Source organism: Ooceraea biroi, chromosome 11, assembly GCF_003672135.1.
Source record: "Ooceraea biroi isolate clonal line C1 chromosome 11, Obir_v5.4, whole genome shotgun sequence".
NCBI classification, from domain to species: Eukaryota; Metazoa; Arthropoda; class Insecta; order Hymenoptera; family Formicidae; genus Ooceraea; species Ooceraea biroi.
Window position 1 is genome coordinate 8,398,456 of NC_039516.1, and position 19,480 is coordinate 8,417,935.

The 19,480-nt window shown below is 37.0% G+C and overlaps 1 protein-coding gene across 1 annotated transcript in view; it reads left to right on the top strand.

Annotated features, from left to right (window-relative positions):
- The window catches only part of LOC105285968 (laccase-3), a 312,136-nt gene that overhangs the window by 199,817 nt on the left and 92,839 nt on the right, over positions 1–19,480 (top strand). The window contains exon 6 of the mRNA XM_026973661.1: positions 13,015–13,219. Within this exon, the coding sequence (XP_026829462.1) occupies positions 13,015–13,219 (205 nt within the window). The remainder of the gene's footprint in view (positions 1–13,014; positions 13,220–19,480) is intronic.

Genomic DNA, 19,480 nt, shown 5'->3' on the forward strand with positions numbered 1-19,480 from the left:
CATACGGTATAATCACCACCCATGTAATAATAAAAATATATCGCACAATGCTTTTGTCTGTTTAATGCCTGGAGTTCCGAACTAAGCACTATTTTGTTCGTTCTGTCCTCGCGATTCTCTTCACAATCACTGTCATAGTCACTGTCATCAGACACTGCACGATCTTCGTCACTCTCTTCATCTAATATATCAGCGAAATCAATGTCCATTTCCATATTTTCGGCAATTTTTTTCACGTGATACTATGCCCGATGGCAATTCCGCGCTTACATAAATACCTCTGATCGATATCCCTTCTCTTTTTTCAAGTGACCAACCAAATTTCATCGTGATCTCCACTCGTGAAGCTGTCAGGTAGAATATTATTTTGGAAAATTGGTTTCTTTTCTTAATGGAAGTGTTACGTCCAGTGGACTCTACGGTTCCTTCCTTTAGCGGATAGCGAAACTCCAGAGGGGCACCCTATATCTTTCATCATTAGGTTTTACTGTAGCAGCTGCACAAACTGCGAGCCATAAACTATAAGACGACACTTGTGCTAGACCGCTAGTCGCTAAATACCACTATTGTGAATGAGATTCGCCGATATGTCGGGATAGATCCACCGAGCTGGACCACCCAGCACGCGATGTGACGTCTTTCGGTATTCACGGTATTGACGAAGGAATAGAACCTTAAGAAGTACACTGCCACCGCATAGATCATAGAGACACTTGTACCCATTGTTTGATGCCGCGACCTGCCGCCGCCGAACCGTGAGATCCGCGCGATGTGCAGGTGTCCATCGATCAAACCCTCCCGATAAAATTCCGAAGATTCAAAATCTTTCTCACCCTCCGTGTCACCATCGAGGAATTTCCACTTGTGGATTGACTGGTCAACAAGAACATCGTCTCCATCGCTATTATCCTTTTCTTACAATATGTTCTATGACGCCTTATACCTAATTTCCAGTATTTTTTACCAACCCCCTCCACTATTAATAATCTTTATTTACTCTTAAGATAGAAGGTTTTCCGATGCGGTGGTGGTGTCAGATAACAAAGGTTGACACTTTACTAATGATTTTATGACGGGACGGACAATGACGCATTTCAACATGTGCGATGTGCCCCCACCCCCTGTGGCGTTAGGCCCCTTGCTCGCGCCAACCCATCCACCCCCTGTGGCGTCAGGCCCCTCGCTCGCGCCAACCCTCCCGCCCGCGTGACGTCATGCCCCTCGCCCGCGGAGACCCCGCGCCCCGCTCCCCCCTCGGAGCCCCATGGATTAGAACCGGCCTTCTATACCTACTCTCCACCTCTGTGTGTGTGTGTGTACGCGCGCGCGTGTATGCTGCGTGTATGATGTTCCTATCCGTTATTCTGGACTGATTCTCATTGATAGTCAACCAACTCCAGACTGATTGACACGCATTTTGCCGTGCTTATCATTACCCAGGATGAACGGCATGCACGTGACGAGGCTTTCATCAAGCTTTAGGGTGCTTGATTAGCGTGAGTCCCTTTGCCTCTCACGATTTTTTATGACCATATTACAAAAGATGTTCAAAGACGTTTCCATTTTCTTGAACACATAAATGCGATTCTTTGTTCATGTTACGTCCAGAGCTCCGTGAGCTCGAGGAAGGGCGCAACCAGACGCCTCTCGAGGTTCGTTGGCACTCAGCCGTAGAAGCTCGAATTGAGCTGACCGATACGCTCCGATGTTTTAGGGTCAACGACTAAGGTCGATTCTGCCCGAACGGTCGAAACGGTCAGCTCGTCGGTCCCTTTTAGGTAAGGGAATTGAATCCCTTTTACCAGGGATAGGACCCGTACAATTCGTTGCGAAAGGGAGAGATGGATAGAGGTCAATTTGAATGAATGAGAATTACTCGTTTTTTTTCTTTTACAAATTTAACACATTATATTTACGAATGAAATTTATAATTACAATGTTCCTTTATAAATATAATGATAAAGTATAGAAAAGGTTCAACAAAGAGTCAATGAACGAAAGAAGTAGTTGTGAGCAATGCTGGATGATGGCGCAAATAGTAGTTTATTCTTCAGAAAGTACAGGTAAACAGGTTTCGGTCTACTCGTTAGACCATCCTCAGTACAGCTTTAACAATTGAAAATCGTGGAGACATATAATTAAAAACCAAGCATAAATCAATATAATATCAGATATATACCAAGATTAATTCAAATGAGCATATAAATTATGAAGTTGACCCATGACGGACGCAAAGAAATATAAGAAAACATTCACATCGCTGAATACATCTGTCACAATATAAATAATAATATAACAAACTGTATTAATTAACAATAAGTCGAAAATGTAAATAATAAATAAATTGTCAATACACACTATTTCAAATAATTTATAAAACGTCGAACAAATTACAGGAACATAGTCTGAGACAGTCCTAAGACTTTCGCTTTCACGGTAAGAATAACAAGAACAGACAAACAAGATGAGACTCAAACCTACCCGACAGTATACACAAACAAAAATATAAAGGTACAAAGTCAAAGATGGGAAACCATATTTAAAATAGCAAGATAGTCATTCGATAAAAATTCTGTGTCATTTTGTAAATTTAGTGGCTTTAATTGTCTTTTGATGTTCACCATTTCAGAAACTAATCTTCTTTTATACGATCCTTCTTTATCTAGAATTTGAACATCGTTCCAATCGAAATCATGCCCAGAACTCAGTCGATGAGTCGAAATAACCGACGGAGAACCAGACTTTTTATTAATGTCTCTTTCCTATGTTCGTTTATTCTGGTCCGTAGCTGTTTTTTTGTTTGACCGACATAGGAGGCTTCACGGTCACAGCAAGAAATTTTATAAACAACGTCACAGTGTGACATTTTATCCAACGAATCCTTTTTAACTTTGATAAACTTATTCAAGGAATTGGTGCATTTGAACGCCATCTTAAACCCAAATTTCTTAATTATATTAGAAAGAGATTCACTACAGGATCTAATATAGGGTAGTGTAAAGAATTCCCTGTTCATTTCCTTGTTAGAATCGTTGGCATCAGTTTCAAAACAATATTTTCTAATTCTTTCATTAATAGTATAAAAAATAAACTGTAGCGGGTACCCAATGTCCAATAAAATCTCAATCACCGATTGTAAGTTTTCATTATGAAAACACGGGTTCGCTAGCCGCAACACTCTATTAACCAAAGGTCTACAAAGTTGGCCCCCCTCCTACAACATTATATAAAACTATTAGTATATTCGGTTTGCACATCGTTTGTACATGAATGTACCACAATTTTTATTATTTGTACATTCCTGGTTAATTGAAAAAAAAAAGAACAAAGTTTTACTAACTAGACGAATGATAGTGAGCCCCCCCCCCTATGCTATAATTATTGCATATTTACGTGTTTATCGTGCTTAATCGTTTGTACATCGTACATCAACCAAACCGAAAACAACACCACGTTTGTGAGAGATCGAATGATGCGAATAAAAGTTTAAATATCTCTCCGAAAACGTAGATTTGTGGAACCAATCCCTTATAAAATTCCATTCCTTTATAAAATTACTCGTTTTTTTTCTTCTAATTAAACACATACAAATGAAATTCGGATTATGCGAATATAATTACATTGTTTCTTTATAGTGGTTGGTGTCGCAAACATTACGGGTAGTTCTAAATTAGATTTACATTCCTACCCGGTGACGAGAATATCAAGCGACGCGGCAGCGTTGCGACGCCAAGTACATAAAAAAAATAAATAGCCGCATAAGAAATTGCCGCTTAACACGGCACTGGCACGGCATCGTCGAGGCGCTACCAAGTAGCCTTATCTCGAGTTTTGCCTTGTCAGATTTTCCGATGAAATATTCTCGAAAACAAAGATCGTAATAGAAAATCTAATAATACTTTTATTATATAATGTTGATACGATCTTTCGATTGCGAGTAGCCCGAATAAAATTGGTGCAGTCACTCTTGAGATCTCGAGTCAAGTCCATGTAAAAATGCCACTTATAACTTTGAGTATTCAGTTTTCAGTCTCACATACACACGACACATTCAAAGCGAGTTTGTCCGCCAAGGCGCGTTTTCATGTAACTAAGGTGCAGTGACTCGCTTGGTAATAGGCGTATCGCCCTAATTTATTCGTTGGTAAAGATTAACGCGCGCGGTTATTGTTGTTAATAACAACAATTTAATTAAGTAATTAGTTTTCTTTTAAATTAATATAACCTAATTAAGATATCGCGAATCCGCTTGCGCTGTCTTTTTCAGAATTTCTAATTGTTTCGTTTGTAGTTGCACTTTCAAAAATTAACATTTGTTTAAATAAACCATAGCTAACTTTGCAATTTGTTAAGATATCGCGAATCCGCTTGCGCTATCATTTTCAGAATCGTTTCTAGTTGTTTCATTTGTTAGTTGAACTTTCAAAAGTTATTAACATTTGTTTAAATAAAAAATAGCTAACTTTGCCATTTGTTAAGATATCGCGAATCCGTTTGCACTGTCTTTTTCAGAATCGTTTCTAGTTGTTTCGTTTGTAGTTGAACTTTCAAAAGTTATTAACATTTGTTTAAATAAAAAATAGGTAACTTTGCCATTTGTTGAGATATCTCGGTTCAACTACAAACGAAACGAAACAACTGCAAACGATTCCAAAGAAGACTGCGCAAACGGATTCGAGATATCTCAAAATTTAAAAAATTTACAAAAAGCAATGAGATCCTACTAAAAGAACCTCCCAAAGGTAAAAATGTACGCCAAGTACATAAAAAAATCCCACCTTGTACGCAACAAAAAGTTTAAAAAACTATTTAGAAAAATCAAAGCTAAATATGAAATAAATAGTTAACTAGCCAAGTACCTAGAAGTACCTAGATGTACCTAGAAGTACTTATTTTATCTAAATATTTTAAAGTTAACAGTGCTATTTTTCATCATGGTGAAAATGTTAACAAGGGACATTACACGAACATGTTGCGAGCTAAGGGTACAAAATGGATTTCCGTAAATGATTTAAAAGTTGAGACATGTCATTGACCTTGAAATGCTAAAGGTGCATACATATTTTTGGTAATTATGCATTATAGGGGTGTCAGCTCCAATGACCTTGACCTTGACATGTTGTCAAGAGTACTCTCCTGAGTGACCTTCAAAAGGTTTTAGCCGTCGCTCGTTGTTTATTAAACAGTTGTAAACAAAAGAAGTTTAATGATTGTGCACAAATTGTCAGCTGTCCACGCGAAGTAAGACCATGATATTGACATGTATTACAAAGGTCACCTCCCCGAAAAACCCACACTAGGTTTTAACCGTCGCTCGTTGTTTGTTAAAAAGTTCTTAACAAAACAGTTTAATGAATAAAACCCCGGACACATACGCTCGTTAATATTATTAGGCGACAGTTGAGTGCTCGTTTTCAGCCCGTTTCGCGGGAGAGTGGGGAGGAGGGGCTGTGTCTCTCCCCCCCGCCGGGATCCGTCCCGTGTACCAGGTGATCAAAATCTGTACGGTGAAATCTGTTTTGCAAAACTTTTCAGCTGTCCGAAAACGCAAAGTAAGAACTTCACGTTGAAATATATAGAGATCATTCCATCCCAGTAATTTGCAGATAGTTCTACATTGTAACTTCCACGCAGTACTTTTGGTCACCCCAAAGTTTTGTTATTTTTTTTATGTGAAAGAGTATTAGGTGACGGGCGAAGCCCGTCTCCTCGTGCTCTTCCACCCAAGCATATACTTTCTCAGTATAAATTTTCTTACTTTAATATTATTAATTTTTTATACTGGGAAAGTATATGCTTGGGTGGAAGAGCACGAGGAGACGGGCTTCGACCGTCACCTAGTACTCTTCCACATAAAATAAATAACAAAACTTTGGGGTGACCAAAAGTACTGCGTGGAAGTTACAATATAGAATCTTGCTTTGCGTGGAACCTCGCTTGCTGAAAACACATGCAAACCTATTAAACTTCTTTTGTTAATAACTTTTTAATAAACAACGAGCGACGGCTAAAACCTTTTTCAGGTCACTCAGGAGGGTCACCTCTATAATATATGTCAAGGTCAAGGTCATCGGAGCTGACATCCCTATAATGCATAATTACCATATTTTTTTAGAAAAATAATAATTTATTAATAACTGTCAATCTGTTAATAATTAATAATAAAAATAATAATTTATTTTTTGAATATTGAAATTCTATGCTATCGAAATTTAAAAAATGTACAAAAAGGAATGAGATCCCTACAAAAACCTTTTTAAAAAAAGAAAAAATATTTACGCCAAGTACATAAAACGTATCGAACTTTCTAAAAACAGTGTAATTATAAAAAACAACTTTTCTAAAAAAGTGTGTTATGAAAATTTATTTCGTCAAAAATATACATGAAATCAATGCAATTAGCAATGGATGTTGTCAGTGCAATATCCAAAAATTGTATACAAGATGCATTCACAATTAATCAAAAAATTATATGAAACAAGTTGTATACATTCAAAAGTATATGCAACACAAGCTTAAAGCATCCATTGTCTCTTCACGCAAATTCTAAGTCACATAAAACGGGCTTAAACTGACTCAAATGATCAACGGAATCATAGTGAAGCAAAAAAACTTGGCGCGCTCGGGTTGTATTACGATGCAATAGCTCACCATACAAAATACAGTACAAATCAAGATACTATTACTCAAGTTTATAAGAATTTTGTAAGACATGTCCAATGCAATTCATTGTGATTGACATTTAAAAAATGTCGTGTACGAGCGCGAACCCACAACTCGAGAAGATATGATTCAGAGAAGTGAAACTGCTTGTACAAACATACCACGAGCTGTATTATTAGAAACTGTTAGCCGTTGTGAGCAAAGAATCGCATTTATGTGTTCAAGAAAATGGAAACGTCTTTGAACATCTTTTGTAATATGTTCAAAGACGTTTTCATTTTCTTGAACACATAAAGGGGACTCACGCTAATCAAGCACCCCGAATAGTGAGAAGTAAGGGGATTCACGTAAATCAAGCATCCCGAAGCTTGATGAAAGCCTCGTCACGTGCACGTCGTTTATCCTGCGTAATGATAAGCACGGCAAAATGCGTATCAATCAGTCTGGAGCTAGTTGACTATCAAACAGAATCAGTCCAGGACAGGATAACGTATAGGAACAACATACACGCAGCACACACGCGCGCGCGCGCGCGCGAGCACACACACACACACACACAGACAGAGGTGGAGAGTGGTTGGGTCACAAAATACGCACACCGTATGGGGATGGAAGCTTTTTATTTAAATTATAAAATATTATACTTTGGAACGCTGTAACGTCCACTCACTGAAAAATGATCCAATTGCAAAAAATAAACAACCATTGTATTCATCTCATTATCAGCTACAACTTCCAGTTTGAGAAAAAAATCGACTTCCGTTTAAAAAAATTGCCGCCATGGTAAAATCTCTAAAGTGGCGCCATCTACAATTAAAGTGATAATATCATCATCTTACCGCCTCGAAGCCATTCAACTTTCGTTTGAAACATTTTTCTCTGAAACGACATCATATCGAAATATTTGACTGACAAATATAAAATGGGACACCCTGTATATGTAAAAAAAAGAAAACATTGAGTCATTGATTACACAGAAGCACTGTCGAAATAATAAAACGAAATAAAAATCTTATTACTATTTTAACACATTAAAACATATTTTCTATTATTTAATATGTAGACATAAATATGTAGATACAAACATACAAATATGTATTCACATTAGATATATTACATTAGATCTTCTTCATTAATATCGTTACCGATTTTACATTCGTACACATTTTTGTGGGTGATAGTCATCGTAAAAACATTTAAAGCAAAGGCATATCGCACATCAGGCACATTTTATAAAAGAAATCTCTTTACAGGCGCACTTTTGCTTTGCTTTTGTTACTGGAAAGCAGATGTCGTTGACGTTTGAAAAAAATGTTAGCTCTTCTAAAAATTTAGCAGCATACCAGGCATTAACCCATTAACGCCCAACAAGCTCGAATTCTTTGCTCATTTTCCAGCTTCATTCTCGGAAAGAATCACGAAGCATATTTTTACCAAAACAATGATTCTTACTATTTTTGGGTGTGCTGTTTCGAATTCCGAGGTCAAAATTGAGCCTCCGTGCCTCAGAAAAAAAATATGGCGTATTAAAACTAAAAAAACACCAAAAAATTGAACTTTTTTTCCAAATGTTTTTTCTTGTACAGAAAAAGGGTTGCAATCCACTTCTAAATTCAACTATCGGTGCATACAATAGTTGAACTTTAACGACGAATTTTTTTTGTTTTTCGAAAAATCACGTGATTGTCCTAAAATGACGTTTATATGAGGAAATTTTCGAAAAATACTGATTTATTGTAATCTAATAAAGTTCGAAATATCGAGGTTTCTGACACTTAAAACGTTACCAATTGGTGAGCTCATTACCGTAGATCATGTTTCCACGTAATTTGTAACTTCAAAGATGGCAGATCCAAGATGGCCGCCAAAAATTTCAAACAATTAGTTTTTTTGTTATTACTCGCTTCTGGAACTTCAATCCGGTAGAATTCATACTATTTTGTGTTTTTGACATTGCTGATTACGAATATGGAGTTAGATTTGCAAAATCAGTTTGTTTAAACAAAATTGTTTAAACAATTCACTGCAAAATTGTATTTTTTCTAAACTTTTATCATCGTCATTTTAGGACAATCACGCGATTTTTCGAAAAACAAAAAAAATTCGCCGTTAAAGTTCAACTATTTTATGCACCGATAGTTGAATTTAGAAGTGGATTGCAACCCTTTTTCTGTACAAGAAAAAACATTTGGAAAAAAGTTCAATTTTTTGGTGTTTTTTTTTTAGTTTTAATACGCCATATTTTTTTTCTGAGGCACGGAGGCTCAATTTTGACCTCGGAATTCGAAACAGCACACCCAAAAATAGTAAGAATCATTGTTTTGGTAAAAATATGCTTCGTGATTCTTTCCGAGAATGAAGCTGGAAAATGAGCAAAGAATTCGAGCTTGTTGGGCGTTAATGGGTTAAGGGAATCCTGAAGTGGCTAATGAACTCCGTGTCGTCTGTATTACCGAAGGAATCGAGTTTTTTTAATAAATCTTTTCATTGATTGCGCAGAATGAAAAATCCTTTTGCACAACATTAAAGACTTTAATCTTGTGCTCTGTTGGCACGCTTGGCTATGATTGATGATTGCAAACGCGTAATTTTCAAAGAAATGAATCTTTTTTATTACACTTCTAAATTCACTTCTAAAAGCATCCTCGTTTATTGTGTTTAGTTTAGTATTGTATTCGTTTATTGTGTTTAGTGTGGATGATAGTCAATTCGTATGTACACACCCATACAGCACGGCAAGATTGCCACAATATTGCAGCAACATTTTTCGGCAAGATTGCAACATTGCAGAACCATTGCGAAATGTTGTTGCAAGAGTACTGCAAGATTGCAGCAACGGTAAAATGTCCGCTTTCAGAAATAATGCTACAAAACGTTGTAGCAATATTGCAGTAAAATATACATGCAAACTACTGTGGAAATGTGCCAATATATGGTTGAGCTGGATCTTTTGTGCCTAATAATATATTTCGCGTTAATGTATGTATATTTTTCGCTTAACAAACTATGCAATCACGTAATTAAATTTAATTATGTGATTTCTTCTAGCTTCAACTTGAGACTGCGTTTCAAGACCGATAGTAAACGGTCTTAAAACGCAGTCTCAAGTTAAATCGTAGTTTAAGCAAAGTCTAAGTAAGCGAAGACTGTACATAAATTCATGTAAAAAATATTATTAGGCACAAAAGATCCAGTCCAACGATATATTGGCACATTTACTTGATTGTTATAATAATCATGACTAACATTAATATAAATACACACATTATTTTACGTTATTTTAGATTATACACAAGTTGGCATAATAGCTTTAACACGAAGTAAAACCATTCTAGAACACATGGATCTTTTATGAAAATTTTAAAAACCACTTAATGTATTAAGATTAACATGCTAACTTGTATGTATAATAACGCATAAGTTTATTTTATTTTAATCTTAGGGTTTGGAGGTAATAGACAAACTTATATACATATATAATTAATATAAAAATGCTTTCAATCCTATGTGTATTAAAATTATTATAATATTAACCCTCGTATTAACCATTTATGAATACTTACTCTAATTGTAAGTGACACACAAACACACAATAAAAGTACATGTTATTTTCACAATATTATACAATGTTGCTGTAACGTTGTTTAAACTATATTGCAAATTCATGACTATACAATATTTCTGCAACATTGCACTGCAATGTGCAATATTGTAATATTGCAGCAATGTTGCTGCAAACTTTTGTGCTGTATGGGCAGTGCCAAATTTTTATTATTGTACGACATTCGCCAACAAGCTCATATGATATGTAATTTTCGATTCTTTTTCTTTTGGAAAGTAAAGTCTTGTTTTCCACACTACATTATTGTGTGTACTTTCATCGTGCAAAAGGATTTTTCATTCTGTGAATTCAATAAAAAGATCTATTTCTTGAAAAATCACTAATTTCGCTGGTAATACAGACGACTCCAGGATCCTCTTAATCATATTTTGGAAAAAGGAGCGCACAATTGGTTGTGTATTAGAGAATGGATTTTTATAACATCTTCATAAGATATTATTTTCCTGCTCTCTTAATAATGCTGGAAAATACATAAAATTATTTATGGTGATTGTGATGTTTTTATTAGAGATTAAGGGGATGCTGGAGCTGCTAGTGAACTTCTTCGCGATGGTGCTGCCATTTGCACAATAAAATGCTTTTTACAAAAATTTGGCAATTTATACGCACAAAATTGCACTCATGCTCTCTCGGAATAAAATAAAGGAATATAATGAAGCTTTTCGAAGTGACTTTAGAAGCGTAATAAAAAAGAAAGTTTTAATTTTCTTGATTCTGTAAGGAAGATTAAAACGTTCTCTTTTATTACGCTTCTAAAGCCACTTCGAAAAGCTTCATTATATTCCTTTATTTTATTCCGAGAGGGCATGGGTGCAATTTTGTGCGTACAAATTGCCAAATTTTTGTAAAAAGCATTTTATTGTGCAAATGGCAGTACCATCGCGAAGAAGTTCACTAGCAGCTCCAGCATCCCCTTAATGGTTGGGATCAATAAATAGTGAACAAGCGAGAAAAGGTTATATGTTATTTATATTGAATTTGTATGTAATCAAGTGACGTGGTAGCGTCGCGACGCCAAGTACATAAAAAACAAGGTTCCGAGCGATGAGAATCACTGCATAGACATTGAGCGCTACCGTATAGCTTATTCGGAATTTCATGTCAAATTCATGTCAAACAAACTTTTGATTAAAATATCTTAGGAACTAAAGCCGTAATCAAAAATCTCACGGCACTTTTATAATATAATATGGATGTAAGCTTTCGATTGCGATCAATTCGAATAAGATTGGTGCTGTCAAACCTGAGATGTTGTAATCTTATGTTAGAATTGTTACGTTTCGTTCTTCTCCTTTTCCATAATCAGGTTCAGACTGACATACGTATTCTCGCACATGCACATTCAAAGCGGGTTTGTCCCTCACAGTGCGTTCATACATGCATGATTTAATTTATTAGCGAGCGAACGAGAGACAGAGAAAGCAAGCGAGAGAGAGAGAGAGAGAGAGATTGTAAGTATTAAAACAATGTGAGCAAAATTCTGAGAGAAGGAAGGATACACATTTATCACTTCTCGCTCTTTCTCGCTCTCTCCCTCTCTCTTTCTTCTCTGTCTCGCTCTCTCCCTCTCCCTCTCCTTCTCCCTCTCTCCCTCTCCCTCTCCTTCTCCCTCTCTCCCTCTCCCTCTCCTTCTCCCTCTCTCCCTCTCCCCCTCCCCCTCTCCCCCTCTCCCCTCCCTCTCCCCCTCCCTCTCTCATGTGACATAGTAACACTTTAAAAAATGGGTCTTTTTTCTCTTCTCTTTTTCTCTTATTTTACTCTAGATTGCAATATAATTAATCCAAATCCAAAGCTAATTAAAATCAAAGACAAATATTATAGTCTGCTTGTTAATGTGAGTAATAAGACAGCACTTAACGCGCTGCATTTGCCAAATAATAAAATGATAGATAACATGACGGAACATAAAACGATAGTTTCAAAACCTAATCCATACAATGACATTAAACAAGTTATACATCCAAATTTGTATTAATTTCAACAAGAAAAGAATGCTATAAACAAATGTATTTGACTTTATTTGTGTCTTTTTTGACGAAAATATTTTATCGAAAACATTTAAAAAGAATGACTTTGATTTTAGTGTGATTAATAATCTAAACGTTTTAAAAAATATGAAAATCATAATTTGCAGAATTATTAATTAATTAAATTATTTATTAAAAACTCATTATAAATACAAAAAATTTTCAAAACAGAATTACAAAAGAATTACGAAAATTGGCCAAAAAATGCAAATATAATAATTTTGAACATTATTGTAAAGTTTATAATTATGACAGTATAATTCCTTATTTTCACCAGTATTTATTCAAATTGACTTTCATTTTTTTAAAAAAAGACTAGAAAATTTATGGTGAAATGTTGTATCTGTAATCAACTATTATATTACCAGGTCAATCAATTAAATAAAAGTCGATTTTTATAATTATGGTCAATTTATTTGTATCTAACTAGTTTTCCTAAATTCAAACCGTTGTGTTCTTTTTAAAATTTTTATATTTTATTCTGTTATTATTCATACCAAATAATTTGAAATATGAAATGTAAATTAGTTACAATTTACTTTTAATTGAGTTCTTTAAAACGTTTACAACGCTATATATAAATATATCTCATATTTCAACAAAGTTGAACTTTGAAATTTTTAAACACAGTAACTTTACGAAACTTTATGTTAGAATTTTAATTTATTTCTTGTCTTTCTTATGTTCAAAATTGACATCTAGGATCCTGCAACTGGAGTAAGTACAAACGTCCCACTTTCAATGTTTATAGTTAAAAGTGGGAAAAGATATAGATTTCGTATGATTGACGCATCTAGTACAGTTTGCTTAATTGAGGTAACAATCGAGAAGCATTCCATGCAAATAATTGCCACGGATGGTGAAAACGTGGAACCAGTTGTGGTAGATGCAATTACTATGGCTTCAGGTAACACTCAACGTATAATACATTCAGCAATAATTTTTAATGTTTGGTTTGGACATTTTTAAATGTTTAAATATTTAAATATTGTAGTACGTCCATATTGTACGTGCTTGCGTGCGTTTTATAATTACTAAAAGAAATTCAAAACTATGACATATATACATGGTTTTTTTCAAGTTTTGATTGACGCGACTGATTTAAAAAAAAAGGTTTTTCTATAGCGCCAACTTTTAATAAGCGATTGCGTTACAAAAAGTGACATTTTAGCTACGACAATCAAACATTTCAAGGCACCATTAATACATCCACGCTCTTAATTTTAACGTTAAATGTGACAGCACTTCATTGACATTCGTCAAACAAATGTTATGGAATAAAGAGCCAATAATAAATTTTGTTAGTCAATATTGACAATAACGGAGACTGCCCCGATGACCTTGACCGTGACATATATTATAGAAGTCACCCTTCTGAGTGACCTTTAAAAAGTTTTAGCCGTCGCTCGTTGTTTATTAAAAAGTTATTCACAAAAAATTTTAATGATTTCGCACGAATTTTTAGCTGTTCACGCGAAGCAAGAACATGAAATATCATGTTCTTGCTTCAATAGACATATATTATAAAGGTCACCTTCCCGAATAACCCGCACTAGGTTTTAGTCGTCGATCGTTGTTTATGAAAAGTTATTAACAAAAGAAGTTTCGAAAATATAGTAGTTATTTTGCATATTGAAAGATATAAATCCGAATATGTACAGGGGGTGGACAAAATAATGTGAACACCATGCTAAATATTACACATTTGTTTATGTTGACAACCCTGCTAAGGTATGAACAGTGCAACGCGTATATATTGAGCAGTTTACGTTCTAACCTTTCTAGGTTATATTTCAATGTACTACCCGCTTTGTTCTGCGACGGCGTCAACAATCGGACGGTGAAACGGGCGATCTGTCAGATTTCGAAAGAGGGCAAATTGTGGGTGCTCGGTTAGCAGGAGCGTTTGTGACGAAAACGGCTGAACTGTTTAACGTTTCACGAACGACAGTATCCGTGGTGATGACAGCCTACACAAAACATGGGAAAACGATATCTGCGAAGAGAAAGAGTGGGCGCAAACCAACATTAACAGACAGGGACCGCCGAACATTAAAACGGATTGTGGCCAAACAGCATAAAACTACTGCAGCAAAGGTGACAGCAGAACTCAACAGTCACCTGAACAATCCTGTTTCGACAAGAACAGTACGGCGGGAGCTCCACAACAGTAACATTTATGGCAGGGCTGCAATTTCGAAACCCCTTATAACGGAAGCCAACGCGAAGCTGCGAAAGAAGTGGTGCCACGATCATAAAAGTTGGACGATTGATGATTGGAAGAATGTAGTATGGTCCGATGAATCATCGTTTACTTTGTTCCCTACAAACGGCCGGGTTTATACATGGAGAACCCCCAAAGAAGCCTATGATCCGGACTGCCTGTTACCCACAGTCAAACACGGGGGCGGCTCCGTGATGATTTGGGCGGCTATATCGTGGTATTCCGCTGGCTCGATTATTACCCTCAATGGCCGTATTACTGCGAATGAATATCTCGACATTCTCAACGATGAAGTTTTTACTATGACCAGCATATTGCTGCCAAACACTGCAATATTCCAAGATGATAATGCGCCCATACACACAGCTAAAAAGGTTCAGTCTTGGTTCAAAGAGCATCGGAATATCAACAAACATCTTCCCTGGCCAGCACAATTGCCAGACCTCAACATCATTGAACCGTTATGGGAAGTTTTGGAGCAGAGAGTGAGGAGCAGATTTCCACTTCTATCATCGTTGAAGCAATTGGCGGAGATGTTGGTGCAAGAATGGGACAAAATTCCGTTGGAAACTATTCATACACTCTACGAATCTATTCCGCGACGAATTGTAGCCGTCCTAAAGGCAAATGGTGGCCCTACACCTTATTAATAAATAAATAGTGTGTATTTGTCAGGTGTTCACATTATTTTGTCCACCCCCTGTATATGAACGCAGGAAGGAAAGTCATTTAAAGCAGTGAATCGTTAATATATAGAATAGTTTCATTTAATATAAGTACAAAGTATTCTTCACTTTAACCAAAAGCACAAACAGTTAAATACAAAGTATTCTCTGCTTTAACCTAACCTAATCTAACCTAACCTGATATTTCCGAAACTAGAGCCCCGGACACATACGCTCGTTTTCAGCCTGTTTCGCGGGAGGGCGGGGGGGAGGGGCGTAGCCCCTCCCCCCGCCGGGATCCGTGCCGTGTACCAGGTGATCAAAATCTGTACGGTGAAATCTCTTACACTGGCTCCGGCGAGGGAGAGGGGCAAAGCCCCTCCCTCCCTGCCCTCCCGCGAAGCGGGCTGAAAACGAGCGTATGTGTCCGGGGCTCCACTTTCGGAAAATGTAACCTAAGCCAATCCTATTTCTGATTTAAAGGTAAAATTCCATCAAATATACTCTTTCGTAAACGTATATGGTAACGTAAAATTATGCTGTATTCATTACACTTTTTTGTTAATAACTTTTTAACAAACAACGAGCGACGGGTGAAACCTAATGCGGGTTATTCGGGAAAGTGACCTTTGTAATATATGTCAAACTCAAGTCCTTGCCTCGCATGGACAGTTGAAAATTCATGCAAAATTATTAAACTTCTTTTGTTAATAACTTTTTAATAAACAACGGGTGACGGCTAAAACCTTTTGAAGGTCACTCAGGAGGGTAACCTTGACAATATATGTAAAGGTCAAAGTCATCAGGGCAGTCTCCGTTATTGTCAATATTTACCATTTTGTTTTAAGTTGGGTAAAACAACTGGCAAAACATGTGAAATGATGAAAAGTATATATAATAATTCTTTTTGGTAATGATTCTTTTTGGATCGTTCCAATGTTTCTAGATGGTATGTCCGATTTCATGACAGGGAGGATATCGCAGACACTCCATCACTGCATAATATAAATCGTAAATTCCGAAAATGTATCAAAAATGCTTAAAATCCTTTTATCAGACTATTGTGTATTTGCAAGACTTATCCAGGAACTTACTGGCATATCTAAAAGTACTGTACATCAAATTCTGACCAAGGATTTGGACAAACGGACAATTTGTACACGTTTTGTACGCACACGCTGATCAAAAAGATACTAGAGTAGGGTACTGAAAAGACATGTTAAGAGCGACTGAACCAGATTTCATAAAAAAATTTTAAATAGTGTATAAAAATGACGATGATGTCTTTAATATGACCTAGTTTCAAAGCAATAGGGTGCGGAATGGCGAGCCCAAAAGAGTCAAAAGAGAGAAAAAGTACAGAAGAATCACAAGATATTTGTGACTGTTGAATTGAGGCTGTCTTGTGAGGATAGTACGCGGGAACCCAAGATCCGGACGGCCGGCTCTGGCAAATGAAGCAGGCGGTATTTTCGTGATAACTGCACGATTTATTGATGACATTTAAACAAATACAGTGATTTCCTACGTTAATATTTACAATTCCCTACGCTATTATGTACAAAAGTAGTATGGCGGATCCAGATCTTATTGGTGGCTTGGCTGCCTCAGAGACAGCGTTGCTACGCTCTTGTGCCTATCGACGCGTAAGTCGATCAGTGATCTTAATCGGCGCAATTAGCGGCCTTTATTCATAGGCTCTTTCCTTCGCGATTGAGCGTTCGCGCGAAAAAGAGTGTAAAGGCGGCGCGGAAAAAGGAAAACGTTGACAATCGCTAATCATATCTAATCCTGTATGAGCATGTCCACAGTACGAGCGGTGAACGAGATTTTAATACTGCACGCTCTACGACGCGCTGGTTTCCTGCCGGTCTCTACACATAATTACATTGCGATGGATATCCGACTATAGTCAAAAGAACTAATTACTGATTTCATTTATACAACAAAAGTCATGCTTGCTTATGGAAAGTAAAAAGTGACCACTACAAAAATAGAAATTTACGTGACGAAGCTTATAAAAAATTAATCGAGTTTTACAAATTGCGAGGATTCTCCGATGCGAATAGAGACTTTGTAGTAAAAAAATCAGAGCTTCAGGGGATACTTTAGAACGGAAGTGAAGAAAATTCAAGAAACCTAGTCGACATTTCTTCTTTTAAAATCCAATTTGTGTATATTTTACTTCTGAACGATCACAGAAAATTTCAGAGCCTAACAATCGCACGGTTCAGATAAAACTGCTCGACTTGTACGCGCTCCACGCATTTTGATTTCATGCGGTAGTGCAGGCGTGATTCGGTTTTACACGTTCCTTCTTTCGCGCGCGCTCACGAAAGAATGTGTATACATTTTAGTGACAAATTTTAATCGCGCGCACGGTTTTTATCTCGCGAGAAACTATATGCTCCTAGGCGTGTAGAAAAGATTTTGCGTGTAAAGGCCGCTCTGGTGCGGTTCGGATACATTCGGACGGCTAGTACGGCACGGCGCGTCTTGTGATTCGCGTATGCGCGGCAAAGGGATGAGGCAGGAAGATCTACCTGCTCTGGCCAGCGGGTCCGCCTCGGTATCCGGTAGATGTCAGCTCCATAATCAAGAGACACGGTAGTGTCTCGCGCCAAGTGTACGCGAAGCGAGACCGACTGTGTATCTTTACGCGAAGCGGCGATTTCAGAGACCCTTAAATTATTAGATCTTAACAACCGCTGATCCGATCGGGAGCGCCGCACTTGGGCACAGTACAATTGGACACGTTGCAAATGAACACGTTGCAAATGGACACGACAATTTGCATACGGTTCAATTGGACACCGTTCAGTTGCGCACAGTTTCATTAGGACACAGAAAGCTTCGCACCGTTCACTTGGACACTGTTCACTTGCGCACCGTTCAGATGGACACCGTTCATTTAGACACGGATAGATATATACCATTTATTAGGATGCTTAGAATATATGTACCGCGTATGTTTAAATATGGTACAAATGGAAAGGAATAAAAATAATTTAGAAAAATATAATCAATGTACTTATTGCATTTTAGGTAATTATTTAGAATATAATACGGGCCTCACTTCAAAAATTAATGAATGTATGCTTATTGGACGTGTTTTTGCACAAAACGAAAGAATCTGGCAGAAAAAATTGGCGGTCTGCCCCGTGAAGCGAGATATTAATTGTTAAAGTTGGTGACTCTTCAGGTTAGGATATCTGTCATACCGACGAAATGTAGCGACACGAGCATCTTCTGTGGTCACCTGCGCATGCTCCGTGGCTACATGCTCGTGACAAAAGTGCGCGAATTTGAACGCGTGTGTACTTGCAATGAAAATTAGTGCGATTCCAAATAGGTTTTCAATTCATGTGAAGCGAGGTTCCACGCAAAGCAAGGTTCTATATTGTAACTTCCACGCAGTACTTTTGGTCACCCCAAAGTTTTGTTAGTTATTTTATGTGGAAGAGTACTAGGTGACGGGCGAAGCCCGTCTCCTCGTGCTCTTCCACCCAAGCATATACTTTCCCAGTGTAAACTTTCTTACTTTAATATTATTAATTTTTTATATATGTACCATATTTAAACATACGCGGTACATATATTCTAAGCATCCTAATAAATAGTATATATCTATTCGTGTCTAAATGAACGGTGTCCAACTGAACAGTGTCCAACTGAACGGTGCGCAATTGAACGGTGTCCAAGTGAACGGTGTCCAACTGAACGGTGCGCAAGTGAACGGTGTCCAAGTGAACGGTACGCATCTTTCTGTGTCCAAACGAACGGTGCACAATTGAACGGTGTCCAAGTAAACGGTGTCCAAGTGAACAGTGTCCAAGTGAACGGTGTCCAACTGACCGATACGAATTTTCTTACGTGTTCAAAAGCCACTGTGTCCTAATGAAACTGTGCGCAACTGAACGGTGTCCAATTGAACCGTGTGCAAATTGTCGTGTCCATTTTCAACGTGTCCAATTGTACTGTGTTCAAGTGATATATACCCGATCCGATCAACTTCTAAATAGGCTCAATAGATAGTTTGGGTTTGCATTATATAATAAAAGTGTTTTTAGTTTTCGTGTAGGTGGCGTAGGAGTAGAGATATTGCAATGTAAAGTCTGATTTGGCAAATTTACATTTAAGGTAACACCTATGTAACCGGCTGAAAAAGAGGTCTATTTTTAGGAATTGTTTTGATTTACTGAATCGTGCTGTTAAAAAATGAGTTTGATAACTTTATGAGGCATGTCAAAAAGTACAAAAAATAATTTTTTCATAATTA